At 56.1% G+C, this 22,242-nt stretch overlaps 1 protein-coding gene across 5 annotated transcripts in view; it reads right to left on the bottom strand.

The window, feature by feature from the left end:
- EXD3 (exonuclease 3'-5' domain containing 3) overlaps nucleotides 1-22,242 on the bottom strand; it is a 286,325-nt gene that overhangs the window by 21,382 nt on the left and 242,701 nt on the right. For 3 of the 5 annotated variants that reach the window (XM_034067535.1, XM_034067536.1, XM_034067534.1), the window contains 2 exons: nucleotides 10,684-11,040; nucleotides 9,877-10,122 (listed from right to left, as the gene is read on the bottom strand). The exons of the other annotated variants lie outside the window; for them this stretch is intronic. In XM_034067535.1, the coding sequence (XP_033923426.1) occupies nucleotides 9,934-10,122; nucleotides 10,684-11,040 (546 nt within the window). In that variant the 3' untranslated portion in view covers nucleotides 9,877-9,933. Of the gene's footprint in view, nucleotides 1-9,876; nucleotides 10,123-10,683; nucleotides 11,041-22,242 lie in introns of those variants that run through there. 5 annotated transcript variants of the gene reach the window in all.

Below are 22,242 nucleotides of genomic sequence, written 5' to 3'. Positions count from 1 at the left end.
AAGACCTGCCACAGCCAAACTGTTCCCAGCTCCTGCAGACACCTCCCTGGGGGGAGGCAGCTCTCCCTGCCCAAGGAGAACAAAGCTGTGCCCAGCACGTTTCTCTGCCTTGACACACTTGTGAGCCTATGGAGCTGCTGCTGGGCTCCCAGCACCCACATCAGCTCTGCAGTGGCACACAGGGCTCCAGGCTCCCCAGGTACCTGGCAAAGAGCAGCACTCTCAGCCCTATTGTCACTCCTAACAGCCTTCTCCTCCTGGATTTAGCAAAACCCATCCAGTTCTTTCGATCCATTCTCTTTCTTTCCCTAATCAAAGGGCTTGCACTGTTCACTTCTGGGGAGAGCAGCTGAGCACAGCAACCCCATAAGAGCAAACCCAAACCTGTGCCCTGTGCTTCCAGTCAGCCCTCCATCAGAAAGCCATGACGAGCAGCAGCCAGCCCATAAGCATACCTGTTTCTGTCACACCCAGTGGCAGTGATGAGAGAAGGAGTAAAGCTTTGGCATCATCTTGGTGGAGACACCCCCAGCCCAGGACTCCCCATCCCATGTACAAGACAGTCTGAAGCTCCAGCTTCATCCCAGAGCTGTGCAGGGCTGGGGCAGTGACAGACCCCTGAATGTGGATGGGAAATGGTTGGAGGCAGGTTTGACACTTTGCAGAAGGGAAGGAGTGATGCTGGGCTCCTGCAGGGCTCCTGCTGCTGGTGGGGGTTTCCATCCTGCCTCTTGGGATCACACCCTGAGTGTGTTTGGCACCCCAAGCCCGCTGGGATGGTGATGCTGCCCCTGGCAGGCTGTTGGGGTGCCGCTCCTGCTGTAGCTCCTGGCTGCACTGTTGGCCCTGAAGGAGGGATGAGGTTCCCCACTCAAGTCTTCAGGGCTGAGCTGCAGGCTGAGGACACACTGGGTGTCCCTGGAACAGGGGATTTATCCCGGCCTTGCATAGAGCCTGGCACCGCTTCTCACTTTGGGATGGTCCCTGTGAGCATGGGACAGCTCCAAAAACTGTCACTGTCTGGGCACAAAGCATGCAGGGATGGAGCCAGGCATGAGGGCCAGGTCGTCCCTTGACATGGTACAAAAAGGCTGCAAACTTTCTTCAGTGAAAGGAAACCTAGAGAGCAGATCAAGGCCTTTAGAACTGAAGGGGAAGAATGAGCTCCATTTGGAAGTTTCCTCTGTAACTGAGGTCCTTGGATGTGAAGCAGTGCCAAGAAGAACTTAGAAATGTTTGTTAGTGATTTCATTCTGAGTGGCAGAGGTACCTGCTCCATTGCACAGGGCTTGAAGCAAGCTGCTCTAGTGAAAGGTATCCCTGCCCATGGCAGGGGGGTGGAATTGGATGGGCCTTAAGGTCCCTTCAACCCAAACCTTCCCGTGGTTCTGTGGTTCTATGCAAACCCTTGCTTGGCCAAGGAGGGCTCTGGAAGAAGCTGTCACAGGCATGTGGGCCCTGAGCTGAAGGCTCTGGGGGGCAGTGGCAGGGGCTGGTTCACAGGCATGGGCAGCCCATAAGGAGGAGGAAGAGGAAGAGTGCTGGGGAGCACAGGCAGCTCCTGCTGGCAGCCCCACGGGGGGCTGGGGTTGAGGTGCACCAGGAGCAGCAGGTGTGGGTCCTCACTCACATCACACCTGCCTTGTTGGCACCTTCCCTCCTGGAGTGCTCGGCAGGGGAGCCCCTGGGCTCCATCCTCAGGCTGTGGCCACCAGCTGGGATGCCCTTGGGCAATGCTGCCACTTCCCTCAAGGATGGGCACGTTGCTGGGTTTATCCACGCATCTCAACATTGGCCACCTTCCCCAGGCTCATTTCACCCCAGAAGAAAGCTGTTGGTGGTAGGGATGCCCCTTGCAGGCTCTCACTGGGGACACAGAGCAAGTATTTGCCTTTGTGGATGCAGTTGTTGCCATTGGTGTCATGATGAAGTCAGGATAAGTTCTCAGGCACATGGAGATCCCTCGTGGCCAGGGGGATTTGCCTCTCCTGAGGTCACTGTTCACCAAATGCCATTGTCATGGTGCTGCCCTCAGGGATCTCCCTGTCTCAGAGGAAAAGTCTCAGTGATTTTTCATTCCCACTTACACGCTCCAGCCCAGAGGAGCCACCCCCAGCACTGAACACCCAATCCCATCCTGCCTGGCAGATCTGCAGCTCCCAAAGACCCTCCCAAGAGAAGACAGGAGCCCCTTCAAACCCATGTTCAACCCCTAGGGGGTTGGAGAGAAGGTTGCGGGGAGTCCATCTTGCCAGCACAAAGGGGCTGAAGCCCAAGAAGGTCAGATCCTTCCCTCCCTCAAGCAGTGCTGATAGGTGCCCTGGGGTGGTGGGTGCTCTTGTAGGCTCATACCACATCACGGGCATCTCCACCCCACACAGGTCCCCAGCCTAGGCTGGGCAGCCCCTCTCTCCATCATCAGGGGGGAAAATGCAGAAGCTTTGGCTGTTCCTCACCATGGCAGAAGGGCTCTGAGAGCCCTGCAGACCCCCCCAGACAGAGCTTCTATCCTTGGCCCCAGCCCAGACAGGGCTCAGCAGTGCTCAGCCTCCCAGATGTTCCAGATGTGGTCAGCCACCACACCACCAGAGGCCCCAGGTCAGGAGCAAACCTGCCCATAAGCCACCCTTCATTCCTCACAGCCTCTGCTGATGGAGTCCAGGCTCCCCAGGCTTTGCTCTCCTTGCAGCTCAAGATCTAACTTGAAGCCTCCCTGGTCTGAGTCAAGACTTGTCCTCATAGAGAGCAGAAACATCCCATACCCCTGCTGGTGTTTGCTCAAGCACAGGCCAAGGCTGCTGGGATAAAGGTGTTCTTGGTGCAGACCCTGCTCATCTCGCAGGGCCACCAGGGCCAAGGAAGCTTCCTGACAAATGCAGCAGCAATGGAGGGGACCACGGTGCTGCTGGTAACGTGCTCGGCCGGGATGTCACCATGGGAATAGCTGAATTTGCTGACAGTCGGTCCCTCTGCACAATGTTCCCAGGCAGTTTGGGATGTTCATCCCTGTCACCAAGCCTGAAGGAGCAGAAGGTCCCCACAGCTCCTCTGTGGCCTCACCTGCTCACGGTACTGCATGTCCAGAGCATGACAGAGGGAAACACAGGCAATAGGAACAATTCTAACCCCCAGGACCACCTCCCCGATTCATCCTGCCAGCATCCTTCTCTCCACACAAGCCCTGCTGGGGCTGGTCACCTCCAGGACTGAAGCTGGACTTCGATGGCTGTAGTGCACAGGCCATATGCTGCCACAGGGGCCCCAAAGTTATTGAGGAACCTTTGGCAGAAATAAAGTAGAGAAAATAGGGATTTTGGTGAGGACGAGGCTGGTGCCAAGGCCCTTTGGAAGGCTCCCACCATTGGGTGCAATGGTTGTCCTTGGTGGTGCAAGCTCACCCCATGGGCTCTGGCAACATTTCCAGCACAGAGGAGCTCACAAGGAGCACAGTCTCCTTTAAGAACAACCAAGTGCATCTCATGCTGAGGGAAAATGCCACCTCTTTCAGGACTTCTTCACAAAAGCCTCAGAAAGAAGCCATGTGAGCTGATAACTGGGATCTCCATCCCCTTGGAGCAGCCCAGGCAAGAGCTGCAGGAGAGACCCCCGAGACCTCGTGCACCGATTCCCTCTCTTCCCAGCCTGACACCTCCCACACATGATAACACAATCCCAGAGTGTTGGTGACGTGTGAGGTCACTGTGCTGGGACAAGGGTGTTCCTGGGGGGCCCCAGCACCTCCACATCTCACACAGCCAAGGGGATGAGAAGCTGACGAGAGCATTGCATGTGCATGTCACACACAGGAAAGGTGAAAAGGTGAAAGGTGGGACTGGTTTTTAGGCTTTTGTTGGACCTAAGAGATTTGCCTTCTACTCTTCCGGTGGCCCATTGGAGGAGGCAAAGCTGGAAGAGATAGCAAGAGGAGTGATCCAGCCTCACCAAAGCAAGTTTTGCTCTTTCACTGATGAACAGGCAAGGGGTGGCAAAACTTTAATTTCACTCATAGAGAAAATGAGTGGGAAATGCTGATGGAGGCGAAGCTGGGAAGGAAGGTGTGTGCTCCATTGCTCACAATCCTCCCCAGCTCCCTCGGGATGGCGGCTCTACTCCCCAGGGTCCACCTGGCTGTCCTGGGGCTGAGGATCCTGTCCTCAGCCTCACTGCCTCCTCTGGGCAGGGCTGAGCATCTCCCTAGTGCAGGGCAGAGGGATGGGACTGAACTCTGGATCCCACTGGGGGGTGAGAAATGGAACCTTTAATCTATGTTGGCAACCTCTTCAGAAACCCTTGGGTGAAAGTTCCTCACAGGCCAGCACTGTGTCCCTGGGTGCTATCCCACTGAACCCCAGCGCCCTGCCATGTGCACTGCTGTCACATTGCATCCTATGGCCCCATGCTGGAGCCTGCTTTGAGCAGCACGTGTTGGGCCCATCCAAACACCCAAGCGCAGCTGCTGGGATGTGCCCTCCCCTGGACACCACACCCTGTCCCCTCTGCGACCCAAAAGCACAGGGAAGGCCAGGGCGCTGCCGTGCCCCATCCCGTGCGCCCCAGCTCCCTCCGGGCACGGGCGTGAGGGCACCGCGCCAGCAGCTAATGGGAAAGTTCAGGGTCGGGGCGAGCTGCGGGAGAGGCACATAAAGGGCTCTTTGTGCACCGGGGCTCTCCCGGCGCAGCTCGCGCGGGGCCAGCGGCTCCACAACAAAACCAGCCCAGAAATACGACGAGACACCTTTTTCCCAGGCTGCTGTTGAACTCCAATTAAACATCTTGGCACACTCGGGCAGGGCAATGTCCGCATCTCTGCCTACTTCTGCTGCAAAACTGCTCCTCTGGTGCAAGCAGCCTTGCAAAGGCTGACCCAGAAAGATCCCCCTTGGGCCTACACATGATGTGAACCCATGTACCACGATGGGCAACTGCTCCAAGCCACCCACCTTCGGGTCCACTTGCAGCCCCTCCTGCAGAGGACAGGTCTGGATGTCAGAGCCAGGCAGCAGCTGCTCCATGATAGCTCCCAAAGTGGCCTTCACCACCCAAAAATTGCTGTCAGTAAAGAGGGACCATGACTCTGTCTCGCCTGTATGTGTCTGTGCAGCATCGTTGGAAAGGTCAGTGCCTCTCCAACCCACTGTCATGGAATAATATCACAGAATCCCAAATCCCTGCTGGTTGAAGGGACCTTAAAGCTCCTCCAGCTCCAGCCCCTGCCATGGGCAGGGACCCCTTCCACTGGAGCAGCTTGCTCCAAGCCCCTGTGTCCAACCTGGCCTTGAACACTGTCAGGGATGGGGCAGCCACAGCTTCTCTGGGCACCCTGTGCCAGCGCCTCAGCACCCTCCCAGGGAAGAGCTTCTTCCAGTCCTGCAGATATTTCACCTCATGCCTTACAGCAGTCACACAGCACAGCCACAGGCTCCATCATCAGACCTGGAATTCTGGACCTCAGAACTGCTATTTTGGTAAAGCAGAATCTTCCTTGACATTATCACTCTCACAGCCTGTCCGTGGGGCTGCTGGTTCCCCTCCCCAGGCCTGGACCATGGTTTGGCTTCCCCGCTCCACAGGTTTGGGCAGTTAAAAAGAACTCAACAGAAACACAAACTGTTTGATTTGCTCTTTGGGTGCTTTGCGGTGCTGAGCCACGGGCACAGACCAGCAGCACACCTTGCTGTGACAGCTCAGCTGGTCTGCAGTAACTGCTTCCCCAGCCTTTCCATTCCACCTCACCCCCCCCCCCCCCCCCCAGCCTTTTCTACTCCTGGGTAGGCAATACTGGGGCTTGGGCCCCTTTTCTGTTCCTGCAGGGAAGCAGAGATGCTCCCATGCTTCCAACTGGCCCAGCAATCTCCAAAGCTCAGCAGGCTGGGGGAGATGACCAGCCTTAGGATGCAGAAAGATCCAGCACAAAGCCTGTCTCGTTTGCAAATCCGACCCTTTGCTTTCCTTTGGTTTTTCCTGGGAGCAGAAAACAGCTCAGCCCTGTGAGCAGCTTGGAGCTTCCAACAGGGATTTGCCACTTGCCCAGCATGCTCATGGGACTGTGCACCACCAGGGAGAACAGTGGCCTTGCCACCATGACCACAAAGCGAGACTCAGAAACCAGAGCACACAGAGTTGAAGTGATCCCGTTTGGGAACCCCAGAGAGGCTGGAATTGGTGCCCTGCTATTTGAAAGAATGAAGGAGAAAGAAAAGAGCACAAAAGAGATGAGCAACAAAGCCAGGAGCTGGCAGGAGCGAGGAGGGGCCTAAGCCAGCAGTCAGGGAACCGTTTGCTTGGAGACATCCCACAGATTACCTGGGTGCCCAGGATGGGGATGGTGGTAGGGAGCTGGCAGAGCTCCACATGCTGTTAGACACAGACTGTGGCCGTTAGTTGCAGGAATTCCTCAGCATCTTGTTTCTGTCAAGGACAGACCATACCCCAAAACCCCCATCCCTGATGCTCTGATATCCAGCCCAGGCTCATGAGGGACATGGCAGCGCTGATGGCACCGATGCAGCCCATCTGCTGCTTTGCAGCATCTCTGGTTCCATGAGCACACGCTGGTGGGAGCAGCAAACCAAGGACTGGTGGCTCTGGCACTCTGGGGCCTTGCATTTTGGTGGTTTTCCGTATGCAACTCCACTGAGAGCAACAGGTCACCCAGGAAAGGGTTACTGCAAAGCTGCCATTTCCCACGTTGCTAAAGCAGTGGGAAGGTGTCACCCTGAAAGGCTCCGATGCAGTGACAGCCCAGGCAATGACACTCATCATCTGGCAATGCGTGGGGGTGGAATTTGGCAAAACTGGTCTCTCCTGCTCCATGGACATTCCAGCTCCCCACAAGGGCGGAATGAACTGAACTCCCTCACCAAGTACAGCAGCCAAGGGGTTAATCCATGGGCCCCATGGTCAGGAGAGCAGCAGCAGTGGCTCTAGCCACTGGGCAGACAGTGGCCTCTGTAAAACCTCACCTTGGTGAGGCAATATTGCCCTGTCCCTGGTATCCTCTGGGATGGCATGTGGCTGCAGAGGGCAAACAGAACTGGAAGGGCCACAAGCTGTCCCCAGGTCCATGAACCCACAGGGTTCATCTCCCTCCTAAGCCACTGAAGCAGGATGGGGTGGGAGCTGGGTTTAGGAAGGAAAAGCAAGGCAGGGCAGGGAGATCTTAAATCCTCCCTGCACAGACCCAAGTTTGCTGCACTGCCCAGGCTCTGTGGGACACATCAGCTCCTGAATCCTGGTGCACTGAGGATGCCCCAGGTAGCATCATGAGCCCCAATCCTGACGAAGACACCTGCGGGGGGGGACAGCCACAGGGACATGGACTGAGGACACCCGTAATGCAGGAGCACACATGGCAGTGGGGCTCACCCCACCTCCTGCACAACTGACCCCAGGTATGGAGTTGTGGCTGCCCCATCCCTGGCAGTGTTCAAAGTCAGGTTGGACACAGGGGCTTGGAGCAAGCTGCTCCAGTGGAAGGGGTCCCTGCCCATGGCAGGGGTTGGAGCTGGATGAGCTTTAAGGTCCCTTCCAAAATGAACCAGGCTGGGATTTTATGATTCTGTGGCCTCACCCCCACCAGAACCCATGACCCACAGCCACTCTGTGGTGCCCCATCGGTGTCCACCATGAGCTGGTGATGGGGGACCAGATCCCAACACACCATCACTGACTGTTTCCCAGGCTCTCCCATCAGCGCGCCCCCCGTGAGGACACGTGTGCCAACGGGATAGCACTGGGGTGTGAGAGGGAAGCAGGGACAAAGGCACCGCTCCTCCTCCTCCTCTCTGCTCCTGGCAAGGCCCGGGGGACTCTGGCTGGGAAGGAAAAAGGTTCCCAAGGCGAAGGTGTTAAATACCCTTCTCCCGTGCTGCTGTCACCTCACAGTCCCCCGGGTGTGAGAATCAGACTCTATTATCCCCTCATTAGGAACTAACATACTGTACTAACCTTTTCACATGAAAGCTACGGTCTGTTCACCAACAAAAGCTGACGCTTGGTTCCCAGGAGTGGGAAAACCCAACCCCACAAGCACTTAGCAGGGGCTCTGGGGCCCGAGGGGGAGGATGGGGCTCCGTGAGTGTAGGACCAGCCAGGCATACAGCCCTGTGGAGTGCAGCAGGGGAAGCCCTTTACCAGAGCCACTGGATGGCTGTGTGCCCTTTGCTTGGGAGGCATGGATGGGCTGTGGGGAGGGTTGCAAGGGGGACTCCCTCCCCTGGGCTTTCTGCTGCAGGGAGCCCTTTCTTATCGGACCCAGGGGTACCTGGGCTGGCAGAGGCCCTTCAGGCACTGGAGCCACTGCAGCTCCTGCCAGGCTCCCCCTAATCTGTTTGTAGGGCTCAGGCTGGTTTCTTCCCACAGCACTGACCAAAGCAGGTTGGGATTTGCACCAGCTGAAGCTCCCACTCCCCTTCAGGCTGCTTTGAAAGGTGTGAAGCGAGACTGGGAAAGCATCACTGGGCCATGGAAACCTCCCCCCATGCACAACACCCGAGCCCTCAAGTCAGGATCTGGAGTGGCCAGATTTTAGAGCACTGAGAACAGCAGGCAACAGCCTCCCTGGGAAACGTGGCAGCAGGAGGGATGGGGTGTTACACCATGGACCATGTCTCCCTGACACACACGTTGTCAGTCATTGCCCAAGCAGATGAACAACTGGGGTAATGTCCTCCTTGCTCAGGCTCTTAATTAAATGTTACCTGTCTGGGATGGCAGACAGAAGGATGTGGGGCTGTAGGATGTGGAGCTGTTAGAGCAAGTCCAGAGGAGGCCACGGAGATGCTGCAAGGGCTGGAGCAGCTCTGCTCTGGAGCCAGGCTGAGAGAGCTGGGCTGGGGCAGCCTGGGCAAGAGAAGGCTCCTGAAGGGGAGATCTGAGAGCAGCTCCAGTGCCTAAAGGGGCTGCAGGAAAGCTGCAGAGGGGCTTGGGCCAAGGGCCTGTAGGGACAGGCCAAGGGGAATGGCTTGAACCTGACAGAACAGGGGAGACTGAGATGAGCTCTTAGGCAGAAGCTGTTCCCTGTGAGGGTGCTGAGGCGCTGGCACAGGGTGCCCAGAGAAGCTGTGGCTGCCCCATCCCTGGCAGTGTTCAAGGCCAGGTTGGACACAGGGGCTTGGAGCAAACTGCTCCAGTGGAAGGTGTCCCTGCTTGTGGCAGGGGTTGGAGCTGGAGGAGCTTTAAGGTCCTTTCCAACACAAATGAGACTGGGATTCTGTGATTCTATGGCAATTTGAACTCCTACCCATAGCAGCTGCTTGATGCTGAGATAAAGAAGAGGCTACAGAGATATCCTGAAATTAAAGGAGTTTTCCTGGGGTATTTTTTCACTTTAAAAGTATCTGCTCTGACCCATTTTTGGCTAGAGACCTTTGACAGCTTTGAGAAGTGGGCTTGAGAAGAGCCCAGAGCCACAGTGGGTGCTGAATGTGTGAGGAGTCCCACACTGTTGCCCCCTCTTGTCTTCCCACCCCACTGCGAGACCTCACAAACTCCAGATTCACTTGTGGCCTCCTTGCATCCTTGCTTCTAACTCCATACTTCTAACAGAGAAAGCAGGAGGAAGGAGTGATGTGTGACCATTTCCCCCTTCCCTTGCTTCCTTTCCTGCCTGCCTCCACCTGCAGGCAGCTGTGAAGGTGGCTCCCCTCTCACCCTGCAACCTGCCTGTCCCTAAGGGCTGGGGGACGTTTCCAGGCCCCACAACCATCTCCTGGCCCATTCCCAGTGCCCTTGCATGGGGCAGAGATGGGGTGACCCTCAGCTCTCCCAGTGGGTCCCATTGCAAAGAGGAGGTGGCTTTTGTGTTACACACACGTGTTTATTATCCCGGCAGGAGCTCACTCAGCTGTTTCACACAGAACACGGGTGATGGCTTCCAGAGCTGTTTCTCTGCCAGGGGATGCTGTGACGGTGTCTTCGGCACTGGGCTCTGCTTCACAAAAGTAATTGAATTACAAGCAACAAGAGTTTCGGTGCTGCCCGGCTGCTCCTCTCCAGGGCATGGCTGTGAGCAGTGGCCCGGGATGGCCTCAAGCACACGCGGCTGCTCTCCTGAGCGGCTCCTCTCCAGAGGTCACTTTTCTTCTCTGTTGCCACAGTCAGATTTGGGTCATCAGGTTTGATCTAAACATGTCAGAGAACTGGAATTCAGGGGGAAGCAGAACATGATAAACACAGGCTGTGTCCTGGTGCCTTGGGCTGGGTTCAAAAAACCTCGTTTCACTCAGTGTCCAGCAGATGGGATGGGAAACCTGGCAGCAGGTTCCGCTCATCATCCAACACAGGTGCCCTGGGGCTGCTGGCAGCAAGGGGGAAGCACTGACCATGGCAGCACCTCTGTACACATTTCTTCCCCAAAGGGTGCTCAGGCATTGGAACAGGCTGCCCAGGGCAGGGCTGCAGGCACCATCCCTGCAAGTGTTCACATAGCGTGGAGACGAGGCCTCAGTGCCATGGGTTAGGGGTGGCCTTGGCAGTGCTGGGGTAAGGGCTGGACTTGATGCGTTTAAAGGGCTTCTCCAACCCAGCTGATTCTATGATTCTATATCTCATTCTATCTCTCATTCTGTCTCATCATGGAGATGAGTACAAGGGTATCACAGCTTGTCCATGGTTTCACCAAGCCCCCAGTTGAGCCAAGTAAATGGGCATTAAGGTTTTTGCAAAGTGAAAAGCGCTCCTTACCCAGCAGCTGGGCCGGATGAGGCAGGAGCAGGGAGAGCTGATGCAGAGGAAAAGCGCAGAGCTGAGCTGGGACCCTTGTGCCCCTGCCCATCGTCCTTGGGCTTCCCAGTGCCGACTGAGTCCCACAGGTCCTGCAGAGGTTGGTGCTCTCCAGGGAGGAGCAGGCACAGCACTGCCAAATTTGCTGTAGCTGTTACAGAGGAGCACCCATGAGGGGTTCTCCATTGCCTTCAGTCCATTCCAACCTCCTGGTGCTATCCCGCAGCTCCTCATGTTCACACTTGTGTCCAATGGGGGACATGTGCCGTGTCCTCTGGCAAAGCGTGCTCGTCCCCAGGGCCAGCAGCAGCCCCTGACCTGCCAGGAGAGCAGCCAGGAGACACAAATGGAGAGACTGGTTTAGAGGATGGCTCCAGAGCCACTGGCACAGGGTGCCCAGAGGAGCTGTGGCTGTTCCATTCCTGGCAGTGTTCAAGGCCAGGTTGGACACAGGGGCTTGGAGCAGCTGCTCCAGTGGAAGGTGTCCCTGCCCGTGGCAGGGGTTGGAGCTGGATGAACTTTAAGGTCCTTTCCAACACAAGCCATTCCATGAGTCTATAATTTTCTGCTTCCCCCACCTGAGGTCGTGTCAAATTGGTTCAGAACCAACAAAGACACCTGAGGCAGTGAAAATTAACTTAAACCACAACATTTTAAGCTGAAACAAGTGATTCCCTGACCCCAGTTTTTGTTTCCATCCATGCAGTGAGGAGCACATTAGAGTCCAGGTCATGCAAATGCCAAGCAGGAGACCTCATCAGCATCCTCACCCAGCCTCACCACACACAAACTGATGGAGACTTCACCCAGGGCTGCATCACTGCTGTGCCACCACTGAGCGATGTCTCCTGATGCTGGGCATAGGGACAGACCGAAGAGCCGACACAGCTGCGTGCAGGGCTGGGAGCAACAGAGCTGCCTCCATGAACATTCAGTCCCCTGCAGCCCTTCTCCTTTGTCACTCACCGCCAGAGCCCCCCTTTCTCCATGCAACATCCTGATGGATGCTCCGTGGGTCCCAGCATCCCACCCGCAGGGGGGGTGGCAATGGGACGGGCGCGGGGCCCTGGGAAAGCGCGTCCCTGGACGCTGCCGTCCCGCTGCGCGGCACACATGAGAAGAAATCCGTGTCCCGGGGCTGCGCTCACGTCCCGGCCCGCCCCGCGCCGCGGCCCCGCCGCCGCTTTCATCTCCGGGCCCAGCGGCTCTTTCATCTCCCGCCTGAGGTGCGAATCCCGTCCCTGCCGCCGGCCCCGGCCTGCGCTGCGGGGGCAAACGGCGGGTGAGCAGCCTGCCCGCAGCCCTGCCGGACAGGACACGCGGTGCTGCGGCTGCCCCCGGGACCGGGGCTTCTTGTGCTCGTCCCTGCAAATAAGGCGATGCCAGGGTTGTGCCTGCTCCCGTTCGTGCTGGCTTCAACTCAGCTCATCTTTGTTAACCTGTGCTGGAGCCATGCACGCAGCGGGCATTGGTCCGGACTGGACAGGCCTCCCCGACTGGGCATGACAAAGTGGTTCCCCAGCCTTAAATCCTGAAGGAACTACCCAGTGTCTCTGCCTGACCACCAGCCCAACATCATCCTGGCAAAGAACCCCACAAACAACCCTGAAGCTCAGGTTCCAGCTACAGCTTATCTCAAGCTGCACCAGGGCAGGTTTAGATGGAGCTGAGGAACAATTCCTGCCCCAGAGGGTGCTCAGGCATTGGAACAGGCTGCCCAGAGCAGGGCTGCAGGCACCGTCCCTGCAAGTGTTCACACAGCGTGGAGACGAGGCCTCAGTGCCATGGGTTAGGGGTGGCCTTGGCAGTGCTGGGAATGGTTGGACTGGATGAGCTTGAAGATCTTTTCCAACCTGGTTGATTCTATGATTCTATCTTTTGATTCTGGTATAAAGGTGACAAGGTTTCACTACCATAACACAAGTCAGGGTGTCTGGGCACGGTGATACCTCTGCTGAAGGCCTTTGAATCCTTACGAGCAGCATTAAACTAGATGCCTGGTGGGTATAAACTGCAAAGGGAGCACATCTGGCTAATATGAAAAGAAGGGAGAGAATGAGAACAAGAAAGAAAGAAAAAGAAGAGCAGAAAGTACAAGGGAAAGGGCATGATAAAGAGAAAGAAAAAGAAATAAGAATAGAAATAAAAAATAGAAACAAAAATAAAAAAAGGTAAGGGAAAAGGAAAAGAAAAAAAAAGGAAAAATTTAAAAAGAAAGAAGAATGGAGAGAAAAACAAAAAAGAAAAAGGAGAAAACAAAAAATAAAAAGAGAAGGAAAAAGAACAAAAAGAACTAAGAAAGAGAAAGGAACAAACCCATTGAAAGCACCTGGCTCTGGGACTCCCACATGTGCCGGGGCCGGGAGCTGCCCCTTGGCACAGCTGGTGTTGGCTGCAGCTCCCAGCTCTGTCCCTGGGGACAGCTCTGCCCTGAGCCATTGCTGGAGCACCCACCCCTGGTGCACCCCAAGGGCAGCGCTGCACCAGCCGCAGCTCAGGCAGGGCTCACACACATCACTGGCCATGCCCTGGAGCAGTGATGGTGCCACTGGGAACAGTGGGGCTGTGGTGGCTGCTTGACCTGCCCTGGGAGCCACGAGAACCCTGGCCAGATCCCACAGCACACATGAAGATGTTCCTGGCACCTGGCTGACTGTGCTGGGGCCAGTGGTGTTCCAGCAGCGGGTCTGAGGGCAATGCTGGGACAGGCATGTGGCATCTGGATGCATCGGCACCATCACTAACCATGTTACTATTGTGTAACTGCACCCAAAAGCTGGTAATTAACACCAAAGGATTTTCACAGAACCAAATGGCTCTTCTGTAGGAGCCAAAGGGACTAGCCGTGGGAATGGTGATGCTCACAGGCAAGGGGCAAGGGAGCTGTGGGAGGGCTGCAGGCACAGAACCACTGCAGCTCCCAGCACAGGGGCTGCCACTGGTGAGCAGCACGAGCCCAAAACTGCCTGTGGGGGGGTCAGAGTGATGGGGCAGGATGGCCCTGGCTGGTCTGACCCAACCCCTTCACCAGGGAGGTGTCCATGCCTGAGCAGAACCACCTGTCCTGTGCCTCCTGGCTGATGTCTACCTCACGGGGACACTTGGAAGTTTTTCCCATGGAGATTCCCAAGAATCTCACAGATGCAGCTGGGTAAAACCCACTTTCTTTACTGTGAACATCAGTTAAAAGGAAGCGATTAGCACTTGCTGATAGTTGGATTGTTTTGCATGATTGCAGCAAGGCTAATTAACCATCCAAATTGAGCCTAACCCTATGAAAGTCATAAAACAGCCCAGCAGAACCTGACAGTCCATCTTAACACAGGCTGACACTCCCAGGCTGAATCCCCCTGCCAAAGCCCAAGCCAAAGCGAAAGCCAACCATCCCAGCACCTCACCTTCCCTCACATTTACTATTTTTCATTCTAACTGATCACAGAGTGACTTAGCGCACTTCTTTTTGCCCAGGATGCACAGTACCATGGTTGGCAGAGCTGTGTGAGGGACACATGGGTCAGCACCCACTGATGGGAAGGAGAGTCTGATCCCCAGATGTCCCAGACAAACACCTTAAAGACTCCAGCCAGAGAGATGTGGTGTTTTGGGACAAGGGGACAATTGCCCTTGGTCCTCTCCTGGCACTGGAATAAAGGAATAAACCCAGTCACTGGCAGGACCTTCACAAGTGCCGTCTCCAGCAGTCCCTGCCCCATCATGGTCACCTAAAGGGGATGGAAGGCTCAGAGAGGTGTCAGGGGCACCACTGGAGCACAGAGGGCTCAGGGTTGGAGTGGTCCAAGCATCCGGCGCTGTTTGTTTCACTCCAGACATCTGAATCTTACCTATTCAAATAAACTGACCGGGAGGATGGTGGAGCATCAGGGCTGCTGCTGAGAGCACAGGAAACAGCTGGATTCCAACAGGCAGGACTAGGCTGGGACCCTGAGAGCCTGGGATGATGATTACAACAACCAAAAAAACCCTATTTCAGGACTACTTATTTTCTATGGGTAACTCCAAGAGCAGCTCAACACATCACAACCAGTGCCCACCTGGGTTCCCTCAGCAGGTCTGCAATGGTTGCATGTCTGAAAGCATCCCATCTGCTCAGAGCAGGAGACCATCCCCCTCCCCATCCCCATTCTCATCCTTATCCTCATCCCCATTTCCATCCTCATCCTTGCTCCACATCCCTGCCCGCTCCCAGGCTCTCCAAGAACACCCCATGCTGTCAAGTGCTGACTCAGTACTTGGGCACTAGCAGGCTGGGGGCAGTGTGGCACAGCATGGTGGGACCTTGCCCTCAGGCCTGAAGGAGCCAGGAAGGTATTTTGGACACGGCCAGGTGGTGACTTGCTCCTTCCACCCACCAGGAAGGGCCTGGACCAGCCTGTGCTGAAAATGCAGCTTCTCGCAAGCCATTCCCATTTTCTTCATGGCTCTTTGAAAAGCCCTTGGCTGTTGCCCAGCCCCAGCAGAGCAGCACTGCCCCTCAGCTCTTGGACCTCCAGGAATACTCCTGCAGCTGCCCACACGGATTCCCAGCCTGCATCTTCAGTGGCAGAGCTGCCGCATTCCCGCTGTCCTGCTCGCACTGCCCCAGTTCTCCGGGGTAATCCCAGCTTTTGTTTTCCCTTCCAACATCACGGGACGCAGCCAGAGGCCCTGGAAGAGGCAAATACATTTGCTGTCCCCCTCCATTTGCCTCCTTGCTTGGACACGAGACCCGTGGGTCCTATGTGGCTATGGCTGTTTAGATTGTTCACCTCGTTTGAGCCTTTGGGGAGGACTCTGGAGTCATCCCCATCCCAGTAGTTCCTGCATGGATCCCAGAGGAGAGGCTGCTGGAGCTTCAGCTCTCAGCAAGCCTTCAGCAGCTGACTCAGGCTCCAGAGGAGGAACGAGGGCTGGAGCAAGACCCAGCCTTGGTGCTCTGCTCCTTTTCTGCCCGCTGAAACGTGCAGAGCCCTGGCCCAGAGCAGGCAGCTTGCAGGGGTCAAGGTCACCTGCAGCTCCTCGCTGTCGGGTCACAGGGCGAAAGGCGGGAGGCGGGATGCAGGGATTTTCCCAGCAGGCTCCGTCCCTGGCACATCGCCTGTTCCCAGATGCTCCGCGGTGCTGCCGTGAGCCTCGGCAGATGCGGAGCAGCTGAGCTTCACTGAGGGCTCTGGCAGCTTCGCTGTACAGGGGAGCTTCCTGCGTGTCTCTGCCCTAAGCGAGGCCGGAGCAAGAGCTGGAGACAGGGGTGGGGCATCCCCAGCCCCAGCTCCTGCTCCCACCTCTCCCAGAGTCTCCAGGTAGAGAAGAAAACCATGTCAGCAACTAAGAGCCTGAGGGTGAGGGAATGCCTGACCCAGCAGCAGGTGTCCATGCGGGTGGGAGCTGACACTGCAGACACCCTGAGCTGCAGGCCTGGGCAGCCACTTCCCAGCAGCAATTTTTGGCATGATCCCACCTCTGGGAAATTTCACTGATAGCACCAGGGCTGAGATAAACCCCCCCCAATCCCACCCATCTGCCTGCTGGAGCACCCATCCTGCCCAGCCCCAGCAGGACACTGTGAAGCACAGCTCCCGGCCCTGCGGGTGATGCTCAGCTCTTGGGCACCCCTTGAGCATCTCTTTGCAACACGGAGCATTGCTGGGACCGCTCGCCCTGCTCCAGGCTGGCTGGTCGGGTTCCCACGTACCGCCCTGACGTCACCCCGAGGGCGCAGGAGGGAAAGGGGGGCCCTCAGTGCCTGACAATAGCGTTTTCCTTCCCCATCAATAGCAGCGAGAGACACACTGGGCTGACACGGAACTGTGCACAACAAAAGCCAGTGTCCGAACAAATCTTCTCAGGCGCTGGGTCCCCCGGGTGACCCGGGGTTAGCCCGGACTTTTGCTCCCGCCCGGCCCTCCGGAGCAGGAATGTCCCTCCGTGCTGCGCCATGGCTGGTTCCCACGCTTCCAACCTGCTTTGCTATTTATCAGGAACTGGCCTCTAATCCCCTTTGTGAAGGCCTGATTCAAGCTCAGCACAATGTGGCAAAAAGGAGGGGGGTGGGTGGGAGATGAGGGAGGGGAAAACAGTTCCAGAGAATGAAAATCAAACCCTTTACCTTTCCCCCCCCTCCCTGATGATGATTCCCTGGGGATTCTTTAGGCCACCACCCCTATGGACAGTGCCAGGATGCAGCAGGGGCCTGGAGGCTCAGCTGGAAGGGGCTGGTGGCAGGATGGGCTGGTGTTTAAGGAACACTTGTGTCCTCGCATAGGTAAATTCAACTTAAACACTCGTTGCTCTCCATGACCCTCCTCCTGCCATGGCTTCATCCATCACCTCTGGTGATGTGTCTGTGCTCCCAACAGGGATGGATGAAGGATGTCTATGGGGGAATAGGGAATGTGAATCCCAATTCCTTCCTGTTACAGCCACCCCACCACAGCCTCTCCCTGCATCCCCCCCTCTCTCCACAAACCCTCTTGGGGGGGAATATCCTTATGGAATTCCCCAACCCTGCAGCAGCAGAGCTGGGTGCCGGTGCCCTGTGCTGGGCTCAATCGTCCCCAGGGCTGAGCCCTTTGGCCGACTCCTGTTTGCTTTAGGGGGGGCTTCACAGGCCCTTTCCCCAGATAACTCTGGAACAAAACAGTTTCCAAAGGCTCCACTACTTACAAATGAGGGGTTTCGAGCTTTTGTCCTCAATCCAATGCTGTTTTCTTTGCAAACAGCAGGGAAAAAATGTAAAAGAAGAAGAGACGACCCTGAATGCTAATCTTGTTAGGTTAAACTGTTCGCTAAACAGATGGAGGTGCAAGGCAATGGGATTTTTGTCTCTTTGAGGAAGGGGTTACGTTTGTAGGGCACAGGGGTCATTCCGGGCAAAGTGGCAGCTTTGCTCTTTGTGTCACGAGAGCAGAGAGAAAGCAAAGGGGCAAAACCGCTCCCAGCTGAGCTGGTCCGATGTAGGTTAACCCTCTGTCAGGCTGGTGCTCTCACAGTGTACTCAGAGCCAAGGCACCCCAAAAGGGACACAATGAGAAAGACCCCAATGCCACAGCTACTTGGCATTCCCTAAGAAAGATCATCCCAAAAGCTGCCCTATGGCTCCTCCAGCTCTTGGCCCATGTGGGGAGGATGCCAGGGATGGCAGCTCCCAGTTGACTGCATGTATGGGCTGTTGGCTGCCAGGGAGTTTTGTTCCCTGGACTGTGAATGGAACCCCCAGATCCTTTGGGAGACAGAAACTGTTTCAGTCTGAGGGTACAGCAGCAGCACCAGAGATACTGATGGGGTTAGTGCTGTCGCTTCTGGTCAGGGGCAGGAGCTGAGGACCGTGGCACCCAGGACAGGCAGTCTGGATTAACCCAGATCACTGACACTGTCCTCAAAGGGAGCTGGCAGAGCCCTGAAGAGGCCTGCAGAGGGCTCGAAGTGGCACAGCCACCACCACTGTGTGCCAGCAGTGAGGGGGCTTGCCCCAGGGAAGGGTACTAGTTGGGGGGACATTAGGATCCAGAGGGATGTGGGAAGGTGCTGTCAGACACCCAGGACCCCACAGAGAGCTGTGAGGAGCTGCTGGTTTTACTCTGAATCCCTCCAGGTTTTCCTCAGCTCTTTATTGTTTTCCTGCAAGCTCCACCAAAACCAACTAAACCCCTTGCCTAGCCTCACCCATTGCTGCAACCTGATCCTGTCCTTCTCCCCCTGAGCTCAGGGAGTCAAGAGATGCTGGCCTGGGTGCTCCTGCCAGCCTGGGGTGCTGGTGCCTGTCCAGATATTTTACACCAGACTGGGAGCTAATACCAGCCATGGTTCTATTTTCAACCTGTGTGCTAAGACCACACTGGGTACTTAAGGTCAGCCCAAATGCTAATGCCAGCCTGGGTGCTAATGTCAGTCCAGCTACTTAACATCAGTCTAGGTGCTAACTCCAGCTTGGATGCTTAAGGTTAGTTCAGGTGCTTAATGTCAGCATGAGTGGTGATGCCAACCTGAGTGCTATCACTACCATGGATGGTGATGCTGGCCTGGGTGCTTAAGGACAGTGCAGGGTGCTCAGTCCAGTGGGGTGCTCGAGCCTTGCCCATGTGCTGTGAAGCACTCCAGCTCAGTTCCATTCCTCACTGGAGTGAGGGCCCATCTCTGCCAACCCACGCTCTGGTTTGGGCACCACACTGTGCTGCCAGGCAGTGGCTGTACCTGGCTCCCTGCCCTTCCTGCACATGCATCCACATCCTCCTACTGCTTTCACCCTGGCGTGTCGCTGGGCTGCTCTGGGGGGCACCTGGGGCAAAGCATCAGCAGAAATGAGCAAACAAAAGTATGAATAGTCAATCAAAAACCCAACAGCCCCGACCAGATCTGACAAACCGGAGCCAGAAACAAGGAACTGCCCTGAGGGGTCCACCTCAAGCAGGACCTGCTCCTGAATGGCAGGGTAAGATGTGGGAAGGAAAAAGAAGGAGGTCCTGAGCATGGTCAAGGAGAGGTCAGCCAGGATGACTGCTGGCTGAAGCTGGATGGATATGCAGAGATCCCCTGTGGGCAGTGTGCCCAGCCTGATGCAGTGAACACAGAGGGCAAAGCCAGACAGCCCTGAGCACCCAGGAGTGCTCTCAGTTTTGGGCTGGACCCCAGGGGACTCTGCAATGGTGCCATGACGCAGGACAACCGTGGGCTGGAGCTGCTGAGGTTGGCATCAAACTCCTTGTCTGTTGTTTGAAATTGAAGGAAAGGTGCTGGTTGGGCTTCCTGGTGGGATGTGCTCCCCTGAGCGCTCTCAGCCTGGTTGAGCACCATGCAGAACCAGAGCCCAACAAAAATCCCATGGGAACACTCAAGACAGCTCAGTTTCTGCACAAGCTGGATGCTTCCACCCAGCACCCACAATGTACAGCCACAACCCATCCCTGGAGAGCTCCCTGCCCAGCCCAGCCCAATACCATCTTGTGACCCACAGCTGGGCTTTCTGTGGGATGATGGTTCCCTTCTATTGCTCAGCCCTGACCTCCTGGCAGGGAACTTCACAGCCATGGGGTCAGGGTGGGCTGGGAGGACACTGCACGCCACCAGAAAATCCTTCAGAGCAGGTTTACATGGTCCTGGCTGGGATGAGCTGCTCGCACCTCCCTGTGGCCCAGTCCCTGCAGATGGAACACCAGAGTCCTCCCTCTGGCTCCATCCTCTCTGAAACACCACAATGGGTCCTGCAGGAGCTGCCCACATGAGCTGGAGCAGGGGCATGGGAGCTGCTTGGCTCCATGCTCCAGCGCTGGGGGCTGTGGCCACCATGACCACATGAAGCACATGGGGGCTGCAGGCACTGGCTTTGCTGTCACAATCTGAACACGTTCTCAGCAGGTGCTTTCACAGTCCCTGCCCCGTGCTGTGCCAGCGGGGCTGCAGCGTGCTCCAGGCTGGGAGCTGCTGGGGTTGTGTCTGGGTCCCACCCCCGCACTCAAAACAAACAGGAGATGTGAAAACCAGCATCCAGAAACATGTGCAAAGAAGGAAACAAAGAGCTGAAGTGGCTGCAGCGCTCAGGGCTTGCCTGGGGCCCTACGACTGCCGCAGCAAATGAATAACAGTCCTGGTGTTTGGAATTTGTCACCTTGGTGCACAGAAGAGCAGGGTCCTACTGAGGCCAGTGAAGGGACAAAAGGGTAGAGGAGAAGTGAGTCTGCTGCATGGCAGACGCTCTCATACCTTGTGGCACCCAAATGGGGGGAGTTTCCTCTTTCAGCTGTGCCAACCCACATGCTGGGGGCTGGAATCCAGCACTGCAGTGGAGCGAGCCACAGTGCTGCCTATCCCAGTGGGAATGAGCCTGCGGTCAGGAACATGTGTGAATTCACGCCATGGCTGCAGCACTGAAACCCTGCCATCAGCAAAAGCCAAATGGTAAAATGTGCCCTGTGGCTCCCATAGCAGTGAGATCTGCTACAGGAGCTGGTGCTGGTATCCCATGGTGGGCACCACTGCTCCTCCAGCTCTTTCATTTACGCCATGGGCAGAAATAACCTATTTCCCCTTTCTCTCCTGCTGTTGCACCCATGGAAGCATCCTGGCAGAGGGCATGGGGAGCACAGGGACGTGTGCTCACCTGCCTGACACCCCAGCTCAGCTCTCTGCCCTGATTCCCCACTGCTCTGTGCATAGCAGAGACCCTGGCTCAGGAGTTCGGTGTTCAACTGCATCCTGCTCACAGGACTCCTTGTCCGTGGAGAGCAAGAGACACCAGCTGAGGCCAACTGTCCCCATCAGCATTTAGGAATATCAGGGACTAAGCTCCTCTCCAACCACTGCTGTGGTGAATAGCCGAGGTAAAGCACCCAGCATCTTGAAGTGTCCAGGAAGGGGAGATGAACCTTCCTGAAGTGCAGAGCTGTCAAGGAGCTGGTTCCCTGCAGGCAGGGCCCATGCTGGCATCATGATGCTGAGCAGAGCCGACAAGGGTGTTGGCATCTGCCGGCCACCGCTGCGGGTTCCGGGGGGCAGCTGTGCCCACTGGAGCAGAGGGGCTTCTGTGGGGTGCCACAGCCCCTGTGCACACAGCTCACACAAGCCCAGCATGTTTCCTGTTCCCCAGTGCCTTCAGACCCTCTATTCATATCACATTACTTTTACATATGTTTTTCCAGTCATAGGCATTCTGCATCCACTTTGAAGCTGGGATGCATAATCAGGCAGGAAAGGGGAAATTTATGCTCCAGGAGCAGCTTTCAAAGCTCCAGGCTATCAAAGGCATATAGGAAATGGTCCTGGAGGGGGTTTGGGGTGGACGCACCATAGAATGAAAGTCAGCCCAGCATTCAGAGGTACCATGGGCACAGGATCTGTGCTGAGCCTGTTTCTGGGCTCTTTTTCCAGTTTCTCTTTCACTCAGTACAAGCTGTCAGAGGCTTTGGAGATGATGGACTTGGAAGCAAACCACGTGTGGTTTCTTCCACACAGTAAACGTCCATCCCTCCATTATCTTTAACAAACAGAGCCCCAGCTGCTTCCCTGAGCTGGCAAAAGAGAATCCTGTGTCTTTAAAACATCTATTATATTTTGTTCTCTGAACAGTTTCCCAGAAGAGAAAGGAGAAGTGAGGAGCCTCCCGTGCCAGACAGCGCCATAAACATCTCCTGCTACTCTGCAAAGCCTGAAAGGAAAATACCATTACTGGAGCCCCTGGGGACATCATGTGTACTGGGGCCAAAGCTGCTGGCCTGGGAAGCCATGATGCCCAGCTCTGAAAGCCAAGGCTGAGGTCTCCTGAGGACATGAGTCCAGGGAAGGTGCTTGGTGAGAACCCTCTGGCTCAGTGGTCTTGAACGCAATTCATACCTGAGCATCCGTGTGCTTTGCAAGTGGTACCCAGTGATGTTTGCACCCGTGAGCCTGGACCAGTCCTGCTGACCTGTACCCCAGCACAGCACCTAACATGTACAGTAGATTCAAAGCTCCCCAGGCTTCATGTCCAGTGCCTCCAGGGCAGCTATTCCATGCTTGATGATGCCAGGGCTCCATCAAGGGATGAGAGCTAAG

The sequence above is a fragment of the Melopsittacus undulatus genome, chromosome 11 (assembly GCF_012275295.1).
Source record: "Melopsittacus undulatus isolate bMelUnd1 chromosome 11, bMelUnd1.mat.Z, whole genome shotgun sequence".
Classification (NCBI taxonomy): Eukaryota; Metazoa; Chordata; class Aves; order Psittaciformes; family Psittaculidae; genus Melopsittacus; species Melopsittacus undulatus.
The sequence above is the reverse complement of the archived record's forward strand: the minus strand, read 5'-3'. Positions and strand labels throughout refer to the sequence as shown.